Raw genomic sequence first — 12910 nt, 5'->3', positions numbered from 1 at the left:
GATACATACATGCATATACATGCATGAGTTGGAATTCTTTTCTTTTCAATTAATCATTCACCACCACACTCTCTCCCCTAGTTGCAGACACCCAGAAAAACAAAGCTAAAAATAAAAGAAAAGAAAGTAGTGTTGGAGAACAGAATATGCAATAATACCAAAGATCTCAGCAAAGAGATTATGTAAGAATCAACCAAGCTTTTGATCAAACACAACAAATTCCATGGATTGGTTGGATATTTCTGGATATACCTCCCACGTTTAGTGCTGGAGCACATGTATTTAGTGCACATTTACATGGTACTAAAATATGATTACAATATTGGTTAATGGTTGAGGATACAGATACGATATCGTAATTACGAACGTTATGTAACACGTAACGGTTATAACATGCGTAATTTATCTTTTAAAATTTTAATTATTTTAGAATTATAAATACAATTCGATGTTATGATACTGTACACATATGACCGATGTTGAAGCACGCATTTCTTCAAAGTTTCGTATATACACACACTGCTTTATCTCCATATTAAAGAATGTTCAACAAAGGGGAATTGTGGACCAAAGGTAACATTACGATCTTATAGACGCTCTTAACGTTATTATTCTACGATGACAATAGAATCAATGCTTTTCCATCTTTGAATGCATTTTAATGGCCAGAAAAAAAAAGGAAATGAAAGAAGAAGGAAAAGAAAAGAAAGTAGTTCCTTTCCCTTAATATTCAGCTATGGAGGATATGAAAAAGAAGAGAATATACAGTAGGACTACATACTAAAGAGAACATTCATCAAACTTTGCTCATCTTGGTTAATATCTTAAGATGGAGAAAGATAAAGTCAAGGAATGAATAGCACATACACTCAAAAATAACACCTGCTGAAGATCAGAAATCACCAGGTAAATTTTGCACAATACATACACGCATTTTAGCAGTCATCAACTTATGATAATATGTATAAATCAAGGAGAACATGTTCACAGTGTCGCCAAGCAGGCCTTGCATGATTTTTTGTATTGTATTATTTTTCTGCTTTTGTCATTCCTTTTATAAGAACTTCAACTTTTTCAATTCCCAGACAAATTTACACTTTATTCTCTCGCAAGAATCTGTTCAACAAAGGGCATCTGTGGCCCAAAGTTTTTCTTTAAAAAATAAAAACCCATTGATCTCTAAAACTCAGCCCTCGTTCTCTGAAAGATTATTTTGAAGATGAGATGTCAAGACGGGTTAATTAATCTTCTAACAAAGGGTGCCTTACAAAGGAAAGAAAAGCAGATGAATTTAATTAAGGTGAAGGAAAAGAAGAGAAAGTACTTCTTTTTCTCTTGTTCAGACGATGAGCATAAGAGAAACAGCAGAATATCAAGGAATCGCAATTTTAATTAAAAACATCTGATCTAGTATGTGATGTAGTAAATGATTAGATCAATTATTAACCGAAAATGTATCTACTTTAATGTAAAGCTTATATGAAGAGTTTTCACCTCATGAGATTATTGAGGTGCCGGGTAGTAGTGGAACTCCTGCAGCAGTCTAAAAAGCCAAAGCAATTTTCTTTTTTTATGTTTTTTTGAAGAGTATGGGCGAGCCCTTCCCAACCCATCTTTGATTTGCTTTTGGTTTGGAATTTGGATATACTGCAATGGCCAAAGCAAAGTTGGATAAAAGCTGCCACAAAATTTCCAGAAGAATCCTCTGCTCTGATAATGAATTTGGCTTTTCCTTTTTATATATCTTTGGGTCTGAATCTGATGTTTACATATATTCCATTCGTTTTCCAAATATTTTAAGAATTCTGGAGCTTGACAATTGACATGCATGCAGATCCTTTAGTAGTACAACTAATAAAGAATATGTCTGAGATAAGCCTATTGTTGGCTTCAAAGTCTTGAGAATTGAGATACGTAGATACTTGCTTTAAAGTTTAAGCCTTTTCAAAGTAGTCGGTCGACCCAATAATTTATCTCCCAAAGAATATCCTTCACATGCATGTATTTGAAAAGAAGAGAAAGACCTTGACAGTTTGATAATGAAAACTAAATCATTTTGCTGCAACCGTTGATACTCGAACGAATGATCTCTAGAACAACAACAATTCCTTTAATTATTTAGGTAAGTTAATTCGTGCAACACCGTCGTAATTTTAAACGGAACTGAAGTAAGTAAGATTCTATAGGCCCCAACTCAACCTGTCAATCGACACTGGTTTGATTTTTAAACCATTTCACATGTTCTCTGTTTTTACCAGAACCTCGGATACTCTCCTTTAGACAAACTCCCAGTGAAACTCATTTTATTAGGAGTGGAGTTAAATATGTTACATTACAGGTTGAGATGACAAATATCAAATCATATATGTTTTCTTTAGCATTTTTTTTACCTTTTTATTGGTTAACAACACTAAAAATTTGAAGGTAATCTAGATGGAAGTATTGCCTAAATCCATATTATTAATATTATACATTTCTTTAATAATTTAATGTAGTCTTATGATAGTATATATTTTATTTTTTTAACTTTAATAAGATAATCATTTATTTCATTGTCTTATTTGAATTTTATTTCATATGGACATGATAGTTTTGATAGGATAAAATTAATTAAAAGAATTTATAAGAAAAATAATTAATATATGATATAACGCGAGTCAAAATATGTATAACAAATCATCAACGTGTTAATTCAAGTGGTAAATAGCTTGATATCGTTTAAGCATGTCTCGAGTTTGAGTGTGTATGCAAAAAATTTATGTTGGGAGACTCATCCACCAAAAGTCAGGGATACAATGCTGGTTGATCCAGATTAGTCAGGAAACCGAGAAGAAAATATATATGTATAATAAATTATTAACGTGTAAAATTTATAAATGTGAAGTATTTTTAGAAAAGTATATAATAGAAAACTATAAAAAATTTATATTATTTAATCTACTTAAATGAGAAAATTGAAAGAAGAGAGAGTTGAGTACACACCAAGTGCCTTGAGTTGAATATTAAACTACAGTAGTGTTTTGTATGTGGGTAAGGCAACCTCGGATTCTACAAAAAAGTTGGCAAAGCTAACTATGTTAAACAAATTAACTCTGACAATCAACCTGAAGTCGATAATTAACATGAATTCATCGTTGGAGTGATGACATCTATCCATAATCCATATGCAGCTAATTAAATTCACCACATAAATAAATAAACTAATTTGACGAACAGTTCATTATATATCATTAATATCCCTCATCCCAATGTCCTCTTGTACTTTTTCTTCTCTCATGTACACACACAAGGTAAGATTATGTATTATCTTGCACAATCTTTTAAAAAAATTAAGTAAATATTTTTAATCTAATTCATTTTTATTTCTTAATGCTTTTATGAATAATAATTATTGCAACATGAATTAATTTATCTTAATGATTAAAGAAATTATTATTATTTTTAGATGTTACAGTAAGGGTGATTGAGCACGAGTCTCTTCCTAGGATTCTCCTACCACCGCTGGGCTGAGCTCCGTTAACCCCATCGCAATCGTCGGGGGAATAACTAATTTATATATTGTTGAGCAGCCGACTTGATGATATGTTTTTCAAAGGGAAAACAAGCACGTCATTATTTAATAAAGTCTCTGAGGTCAGCTGGTGCGAGTCTTCACCCGTAAAGAAACATACGTGGGGAACACCTTTTATGCGGAAAGTTTTTTCCTTCTATTTGTTTTACATATAAATCCGACAAATTACACCAACTTACCCATTAATCAACTCTCTTTATTTAACCTTTTTCTAGTTACCACATTATCAATAGTGCTTCCAAAAGTTGGGTGTCAGGTATCATTCCATAACCTATGATATCAGGTACGAATTATTAAAATTTTATAAATTTAAATTCGTCCTCTCAACATTAAAGTTTGTGATTATTGTACCCTACAAATTTAAAACTCTACTTATTAAAATTAATTAGCATTACTTTTGAAAAAGAAAAGTTGGAATTAAAGCTAAATTTGCGATTACTGTACCCTACAAATTTGAAACTCTACTTATTAAAATTAATTAGCAGCACCCCCAATAAAAAAAGTAGCAATGCTACCGGCTGCTGCTTCTTCTTCAAAGTAGTATTCATATCTCACACTGTAAGCTCCAAAGATATAAACTAAAACCCTAAACTATAAGAAAATCAAACAGAATAATGGTATTCAAATTTTATGCAAAAGCTAGAACTTATCATCAGACTGAGATGTCTCTAAATGCACAGACGAAGAAGAGCTCTATATCTGGAGGAGCAAAGAAAGCAATAGGAGTTCTTCGCAATGAGCAATTTGAGGGAAGGGGTCTTCGCTTCTTGGGTGCTGGAGGGCATGTGTCGATCTCTGGTATCCGAAACCTTTTAGCTTTTGGTGTGGAGCATGGACATGCAGTAGCGATATCATCGACTCCTTCACTATGATCGAATCCATCCATCTCAGAACGCAAATCCTCCGACACTGGTGATGTCGTTTGAGTATTGAAGTTGTTGGACTTCACAAGCTTCTTCGTGTCTCTTCTTCTTCTGTGCTTGCTTGCTTTTCTTGTTGTTTTGCCTCTTCCGCTGCTTGGTGCCATTGAAAGTGGGTGGTAAAGTTAAAAAAAAAACAGCAACAAAACTAATCAAATTGTCATGAAACCACCCAAGAAAAAATCATGGTGTAGTTGTTGCAGTTACGGGGTAGAAGCCAAACTTAAGGCGAGTTATGAAGTTGGGTTTAGTAGGAAAAGAACCAAAACGACTCAAAAACTAGATCACAAATAAAGCGACTAAAATAATATGAACAGATAGAATCAAAATCCTAGAGAAAACTGAGAGAGAGAGAGAGAGAGAGATTTCATAGGGTTATGAATGCGGGGTGTTGATATTTGATTTGAAGAAGCTTTGGGCAGGGTGTGACCGCTGCCCTAAGCAGTATTAAAGGACCAAAAAAAAAGGTTCATGGGCCGGAGGGCCCGTTCCAAAAAATTAGGTTCATTCGTATACTATGTGTTGTCAGGTTTATTTTGACGAATACTCTATACGAGCTAATTATTTAGCCTAATACGTCACAAAGAAAATTATTCAAGGAATTACGATATTTATTATAGTATTCATAAAACTCAACATGACGAGTTCTACTAGAAAATATGTTTTATTAGACTAAGAAGATTTAATATTTTATTATTTTTTTTAAAACTCGTCATATCGACGTGATGAGTTTTATTAAATAATATTTTTTAAATTTATAGTTTTTAAAAAAATAAATTATATATAAAAAAATAAAGGAACTCTCATGCCGAGGTGACGATTTCCGTTTAATTTAAAAAAGTAATCGTTTATAGTCTTTGGGTAACGATCATATTTTTGAATTGATGGAAATCGTTCTGTAGGTGTGACGAGTTTTAACGATCATTTTGATACATTTTTTGTATAAATATGAGTGGAATGAGTTGATGGAGTTTATATGAGAAGTGGGAAAGACAAAATTTTGAGAAGCAATTCACGGTTTTTTTGGGTATGATGACTCAGACTCCGACAATTCGGATTCAAGCTCGTCTTCAGATGAGGAGTGGACAAAAGAGACAATAAAGTCGATACTTAGTGAACATAAGAAGAGAATAAGAAGATGAAAATCGTTAAGAATAATAAGAAGTATGAAGACTTACCAATCTGACGTAGCAAACAACTTATAGAGAATAATGGAAAATAATAATATGAAAATTGAGAATAAGAAAACGTCGAAAAGTTTATAAAATTTGACCATTGGAATGGACAACTGTGGAAAATTTGTTCACCATTGTTTGAGAAAATTTTCTATTACTTCAATGAAATTGTAAAAAGTAGCAGTTTTGTGAAGATTCACAAAACATAAACCAATTTAAAACAAAAATGAGCTATTATATCAATGATCATTTAATGCAAAACGAAAAAAACTTTTCAATGATATATCACTTCAATTCAGTGAGACATTAGACCACTGAATGGTTTTTTGACAATGCTTTAATGAAAAACATATTTTTCTCAGATATCATTTAATGCACAATGACATAAATTTTTTAATGATATATCACTTCAATTTAATGATGTATCAGACAATTGTATGATGTTTTTTATCAATGCTTTGATAAAAAAAAGTCATTTTCTCAAAGAACATTTAGTGCACAATGACAAAAACTTTTCAGTGCACAATCACTTCATTTTTGAACTTTTCGGTGATATATCACTTCAATTCACTGATATATCAAACAATTGAATGATTTTTAAACATATTTAATAATTCATCATAACCTATCATAATTCACCTTAACTTTTTCAATGCTATATATAACCACACCTATATTAGACACAAAATTCCATTGTTCAAGTTCATATTCCGAAATTTTCCATGAACAAGTTATTGTAAGGGGGATCTTTCATCATCTCTTTCGAGTAAGACATTCGACTTTTTGACTTGATAACGAAAATTTCAAATAAGGTTGGAGCTACTGAATATTCAACAATTTTTTTTACTACAGTTCAGGTTTTCAACCTCTTTGGTTCCACAACATTTGCCAATGGGTTATCTAAACAATGATGTTGCAGTTCGAACAATGATTGACACATACATTACCAATTCGGTGAGTAATGTTGACTTATTTGTCGAGTATCACATGCAAGCCGCAACTCATTTCACATCAAAAACAAAATCTCCTGACGTATCTGATAATATAGAAGTTGAACTTCAATAACTTGAACTATTTATATATAAAAGGAAATAAGAGAAAGAATGGAAGATTGAAGAACTTAATGAGTCAACTGACTATGAAGACTAATGTTTGTGAGTAACCACTTAATCCTTATATTGTATTGTAATGTAATTTATGAGTTAATGTTTCAAATGTTATGTAGGGGTTAATGTTTCTGATGTAATGTGATGTATTAGTTAATGCTTTGAATGTTCAATTTAGTATTTTTTTTATTCAATAAAAAATTATCAAAATGATCGTTAGAACTCGTTACGTCAGCATGTAGAGTTCCATTTTTTTAGAAAATTTATTTTTAAAAGAGAATCTCTAAATTAAAAATTATTTTAATGGTATCCGTCATGACGATATTACGAGTTTTAAAAAAATAATAAAATATTGGACCTAATGTCTAAGTCTATTAAAATATAATTTTTAGTGAAACTCGTCATGTTGACGTAACGAGTTCCATAAACACTGGAACAAAATTTTTAGTTCCCTAAATAATTTTAGTTGTGGCATATTGGGTTAAGTAATTAGTCCGCCTAGCATAATGAAAAAAAAAAACTATGTTGCCAAGTGTCTCTCGTTGGTTTGGCCCGTTCCATATTTTAGGGTCAAATTTGAATACAATTTATTTTCAAATGCATAGCTGTTTTTGAACTCTTGGAAGAATTATAAACGTAACATATACCTGATCCCACGTTGCGTTGAAGGTTGAAATTTGAAAAAGGAGAAGATAAAACACACATTTAGTCGTACCGAATCTTTGATGAATTTGACACGTTTATACGGCAAAATTCATTATATTCAAACAAATGGCAAATAACAAAGAGACCCACCAAATCTAGGCAACCGTCAAGGTGGTTGTTACTTTTTGTCGGAGCTCGTAATCAAACACATGCAAGCTAAGCCATCTTTGATTTTGCGTCTCGGACCTCAAAATCTGTCTGGTTAGTGGTTAAGCTTCACCTACCCTTTCAAAAGCACCTCATTCTTCACACGTTCACTCTGCAGCCAACCCAAAAAAAAGACTTTTTTCCCTTTAATTTCTCTTTGACTTCCCATCTTCAAACCCCCCCCCCCAATTTTCTTGGATACCAAGTTACCAAACAACTATATCATACTCTTTATTCTCTTCAGTTGGTGGTATCCTTTATTTTTCTTTGTTTTCCTGTTAATACCAAGAAAAACCAAAGCAATAAACCTTGATCAGTAGGTGTTTTGAAAGTATCCAATTGTTGTCAGTTTGAGAGCTCGAGTCACCAAGAAAAGATGGCGGGAGCTTTATCTGTGGTGGGTTCATCAGCTATGGACTCTCAAACCGGTCCATGTTTGTGCCTGGATGCATTGCCGTCCACCAAGATGAACCTCAAAACTGGCGGGGAGTTGATTATGCAAAGGACGTTTACAATGAAAAGAAAGCACGCGGTACCAAAACCACTGTCTCTGGATTTGGGGAGCTCTTTTGTAAACTCATGGCATCATTCGAGGTTGTCTTACAAGATGATTCCAGGTGTCGTGAACAAGAGTTCAAGGAAACAGCGCAAGGACCGAGAACTCATGGTTGTCGACAATTTAGGAGGGCACTATGAAGATACTTTTGGGGATGTTAAAACGGTAAGATGTTTAGTTTACAGTACAAAGTTTTCTGAAATCTGCAGTAACATGGTACTGACCTAAATAGGCATTTATTGCTTTGGTGGCTTATTTTTCTTTTTGCAGCAATTACTCAACTATTTCACGTACAAAGCAGTGAGGACTGTTCTGAATCAGCTCTATGAGATGAATCCACCGCAATATACATGGTTCTATCAGTAAGTGGCATACTGGTGGCCAGTGTTGTATACAAATATATTCCAATACGTTCTGTTTCTGATGATCCTGTAGCTGTCTAATGGGGATGCCTAGAAAGATGTGAAATTTAACTGTTGTGATTTTGGCAGTTTTACAGCAGACAATAAGCCCAGTGATGGCAAGCATTTCTTACGCATCCTTGGCAAGGTAACTTTAAAGAGTCTTTTCTTCTTACTGTTTTCCTTCCACCAAAAATTCTAGCTAGGCTAAGAAACTTTTCACTTCTTTTTTGGACAAAAAGAACACATCAATTACAATTATAACATGATAATATGAACCAGTTAACCTCATGTAGAACTGTGAATTCGATATGAGGTATTTAAAAAGAAGAAGAGTAGAAATGAGGTTATTAATCTTTGGCAATGACAGGAGAGGCAAGAGCTTGCTGAAAGAGTGATGATAACAAGGCTTCATTTGTATGGGAAATGGATTAAGGTAATGAAAAATCTCTTTGGTTTTTACTTTAACAAATTCAATATATACATATGTTATAACCCTGTGTGTTATGCTGGTATTAGAAATGTGATCATGCTGAAATATACAAAGAGATTTCAGACGAGAACTTGGAGCTGATGCGCGAGCGGCTCATGGAGACTGTGGTTTGGCCCTCCGATGATACAAACACAGAGAAGATTGGCTGAGGGACCCTGTTCTATCTGATTTTTTTTCTTCTTCTCTGCAAAATCAACACGTTATTGTATGGTCCCAAGTGAATGTTGTATATAATACAACCCATCATTTTAGATGGTTCTAATGGAAGCTGAGATTGCTCGATGTGATTTGAATTTAGTGCATTGAACTTTTCTTCTTTGGCAAATGTTGCATCGGAGCATCAAATTTGTTAGATGCCTTTTCTAAAAGCTGATTATATAAACTAACTAAATTAATCCCAACAAGAGTTCATGCATTTAACGAGCAGGTCTAGATGTCTTGAATAAACGCAAAAACAGTCTGTATAAGTTAGTAGCAGTAGAACAACAGCTGCTATAATAGACAGGCTGCCCGCTCAAGTAATCTTGTCTCAACACGACTATCCGATAGAGTAAAATTGCAACTGATAATTTGAGAAAATAACAATTAAGATAAATAATACACATATTTTACGTGGAAAACCCCTAAATAATATAGAGTAAAAACCACATACAAAGGTAGAAGAATTTCACTATGAGAAAATAGGAATTACAATTTCTCTCGATTTAACAAGGATAAAATAATGATAATTCTCTCTTGATAAAAAAAAGATAAAACAACTCTCAAGAAAACTCTCTAATTTCTCTAGTATTGGAAGAAAGTTGGAGTGATTTGGTATGGTTATGAATGGCAAAGGGCTAGGCTATTTATAGTTGAAGATTAGAGACTAATATTGTAAATAACCTAAAGTTTATGGACTAATTGGATAAGAAAACTCCTATATAATATAGGGTAAAAACCACGGGCAAAAGTAGAATATTCTTGGAGTAGTTATCAATAAATGAGACAAAGTACTTTGCTCCGCCTAGGGATGTAATAGGTGCTTGCCATACATCAGAATGAACCAATTTTAGAACACTCTTGCCCCTAGAATTTGATTTGTTGAATTTTAACAGATGTTGCTTACTTGTTATACAATGCTCAAACAAAGGAAGTGGTACATTTTTTAAGCCTGAAAGTAGCTTTTGTTTCACAAGGACTTTCATTCTTTGTTCTGACATGTGTCCAAGTTTCTGATATCATAGCATTGCAGAATCTGAACTACATGAGGCAACAGAGGCTTCTGCATCTAGCAAGGTCTCTCCCATCAATATATACATTCGCAGCTATCATTTCGCCTTTCATCACCACAAGCTCTCCATGAAACACCTTCATATTTTTTTCGTGTTTCGATCTTGTTTGCATTATTATCCAATAGTCCGTAGGATAATAAATTTTTCTTCAGACCTTTCACGTGTCGCACATCTCAAACAACTTTAATTGTTTCGTCATACATCTTCAGTTTGATGGTTCCAACGCAAACAATCTCTAAAGCATGATCATTGCAACTATACACAAATCCTTCTAAGAAATGTTTATAATGATGAAACCATTCTCTTCTTAAGTTCATGTGATATGTTGCTTCCAAATTGATAAGCCATATATCTGCAAATCTATTTCTACCTTCCATGGTTGTTGCTGCTTCACAACATAGAGCATCTCCATCATCTGAAGTGTTGGAAGTATTGCCTTGTGGATTGGAGTTTTTAGCTAGACTACAACAGTCATTCTTCAAGTGGCACTTCTTTCCACAGTTGTATCACTTTAAATTCTTCTTGCTTTTCGAATTTGATCTACCATGTTTGTAACTGCTGCTTTGGTCATGTTCTGTTGATCTCCCTCGCATCGTTGTCAATGCCTCTACTTATTGCAGATTCACTTGTCTGTCTTCCTTACTCTTACACCGATTTTCTTCTTGTAGAATAGTAGTTGCAACGTCATCAAAGACTAGACTAGTGACATTATTGTTTGTCAAGTTGATGATGAGTTGATCATACGAATTGGGTAGACTTTGAAGTAGAAGCTCAACACGTTCTTGTTATGCTACTGTACAATTTAAAGATATAAGCTGAGAAAATAAAGTGTTCAGAGCGTTTAAATGCTATGTCACTGAAGTAGATTCTGACATCCGAAGAGTATAATTTCCTGTTAAGGAAAATTTTATTATGTAGCGATGTGGTATCGTACAATTTGGTAATATGATCCCAAATATCATTGGTTGTCTTCTTCTCCTCGATGCTCGACAATACTTTGTCTACTAATGCTAGATGAAGGTTTGTCATAGCATTCCCGTCCATCTTGTTCCATTTATTGTTATCTGTGAAATCTACCGGTCTTTCACTGATAGTTTCTAGACAACATTCTTTCCTTAGGATGACCTTCATCTTCAATTTCTACAATGAGAAATTTTTCCCATTGAACTTTTCAATATCAAATTTCGTCGCCATAGCTTCTATCACGGATAACTCCCATTATTTCACTATCGTGAATAGTTCCCTAGAATCTTCGAATAATTGATAATACATTTTTACTTTCTTATGTTGGAGGATCCACCTTTTGGTGGCAACCATAAAGACAATAAGTATATATTACACACTCAAATCAGGGTTTCTGCTATCGGATAGAACAAAATTGCAACTAATAATTTGAGAAAATAACAATTAAGATAAAGAATACACATATTTTATGTGGAAAACCCCTAAATAATATAGAGTAAAAATCATGGGCAAATGTAGAAGAATTTCACTATGAGAAAATAGGAATTACAACTTCTCTTGATTTAACAAGGATAAAACAATGACATTTACCTCTTGATAAAAAAAGGAGAAAACAACTCTCAAGAAAACTCTCTAATTTCTCTAGTATTAGAAGAAAGTTGGAGTAATTTAAGATGGTTATGAATGGAAAAGTGCTAGGCTATTAATAGTTGAAGCTCAGGACTAATCTTATAAATAACCTAAAGTTTAAGGACTAATTGGATAATTAATGCACGAAAACTGTTTTTCTTTTTAATTTCAACACCATGGCGATCCACAGTATGCGCTCATATCTTCAGCCAGACCAGCAAACTCGATTTTTCCTATTGGCTCGAACCTCCTCAACAAGGCCATTCAAAAAGGTCGAAACTTCTTCAATATATACTCGAAACTATTTTCGATGATTCCATTTCTAATCAGCAGTTCTGCATCCAACACTTATCTACAATAATGAATATGTTTTGTCCCATTCTTTGAAATAGATGAACTGGTATTTTATATTTATTTTAATGCCTATTTATTATCTATGTTTATATAAATAATGAATATGTTAATGTAACAAGGACGGGAGTACCGTTTTTCTTGATATCCAACACTACTATGGCTCTTTAAGAATATCTCGATGTTGATGTCTCTTTATTTGACATCGATGGTTACAATTACAACTTGCAACAATTCATTATTTGTCGGCTGCTTGGTATTTTTATGTTCCCTTCTCATTCTCCACAACTTGCAAACAAAGCTTAATTATTTCATTAATGTATTCCTTGGGATTAAACTTGTTTATTGTATAGTTTACTTATCGGACGAAATCCGGAAGCCAATTGCTGGCTCTGAGTAGCATGCGCAGCAAGAGGTTCAGTTCTTCCATAACTACAACATCAGTCGATCATGTCCTTTTAAATAATATGAGGTACTGATTACAAGATGATATTTGTTTAAGATTTTTTCAATCTATTGAGAAGTCATACATCCTGCAAACTCAGTTGATCGAACCCAATCTTCTAAGGGGATCAACATTCTCTTTTACTACTAAAGTTAATAAGTTTCATCGATTGATCG

General features: G+C 33.3%; 2 protein-coding genes across 3 annotated transcripts; one reads left to right on the top strand and one right to left on the bottom strand.

Annotated features, from left to right (window-relative positions):
• Positions 1-740: 740 nt before the first annotated feature.
• On the top strand, positions 741-9354 carry LOC120193947 (chaperonin-like RbcX protein 2, chloroplastic). Of its 2 annotated transcripts, XM_039196368.1 has the most exons (6): positions 741-775; positions 8006-8345; positions 8451-8542; positions 8672-8729; positions 8952-9017; positions 9101-9354. In XM_039196368.1, the coding sequence occupies exons 2-6, from the start codon at positions 8037-8039 to the stop codon at positions 9221-9223; spliced, it is 648 nt and encodes a 215-aa protein (XP_039052299.1). In that variant the 5' UTR covers positions 741-775; positions 8006-8036; the 3' UTR covers positions 9224-9354. The 2 variants fall into 2 exon arrangements, with proteins under 2 accessions (XP_039052299.1, XP_039052298.1); XM_039196367.1 differs by lacking the exon at positions 741-775 and having other exon boundaries at positions 8001-8345.
• Positions 4208-4827, bottom strand: LOC120193948 (cyclin-dependent protein kinase inhibitor SMR13-like). The gene has a single exon (XM_039196369.1). The coding sequence runs from the start codon at positions 4596-4598 to the stop codon at positions 4224-4226; it is 375 nt and encodes a 124-aa protein (XP_039052300.1). The 5' UTR covers positions 4599-4827; the 3' UTR covers positions 4208-4223.
• Positions 9355-12910: the final 3556 nt, after the last annotated feature.

This window comes from Hibiscus syriacus, unplaced genomic scaffold (assembly GCF_006381635.1).
Source record: "Hibiscus syriacus cultivar Baekdansim isolate YM2019G1 unplaced genomic scaffold, ASM638163v2 tig00116997_pilon, whole genome shotgun sequence".
Lineage (NCBI taxonomy): Eukaryota > Viridiplantae > Streptophyta > Magnoliopsida > Malvales > Malvaceae > Hibiscus > Hibiscus syriacus.
This window is presented reverse-complemented; position numbering and strand designations above follow the sequence as displayed.

Excerpts from the sequence above, each read along its gene's own strand:
- LOC120193948 (XM_039196369.1), bottom strand. The coding sequence starts at position 4,598 with ATGGCACCAAGCAGCGGAAGAGGCAAAACAACAAGAAAAGCAAGCAAG.
- LOC120193947 (XM_039196367.1), top strand. The coding sequence starts at position 8,001 with ATGGCGGGAGCTTTATCTGTGGTGGGTTCATCAGCTATGGACTCTCAA. Across the intron at positions 8,346-8,450 it reads CTTTTGGGGATGTTAAAACG|CAATTACTCAACTATTTCAC; the intron begins GTAAGATGTTTA and ends TTCTTTTTGCAG. Across the intron at positions 8,543-8,671 it reads CAATATACATGGTTCTATCA|TTTTACAGCAGACAATAAGC; the intron begins GTAAGTGGCATA and ends TGATTTTGGCAG.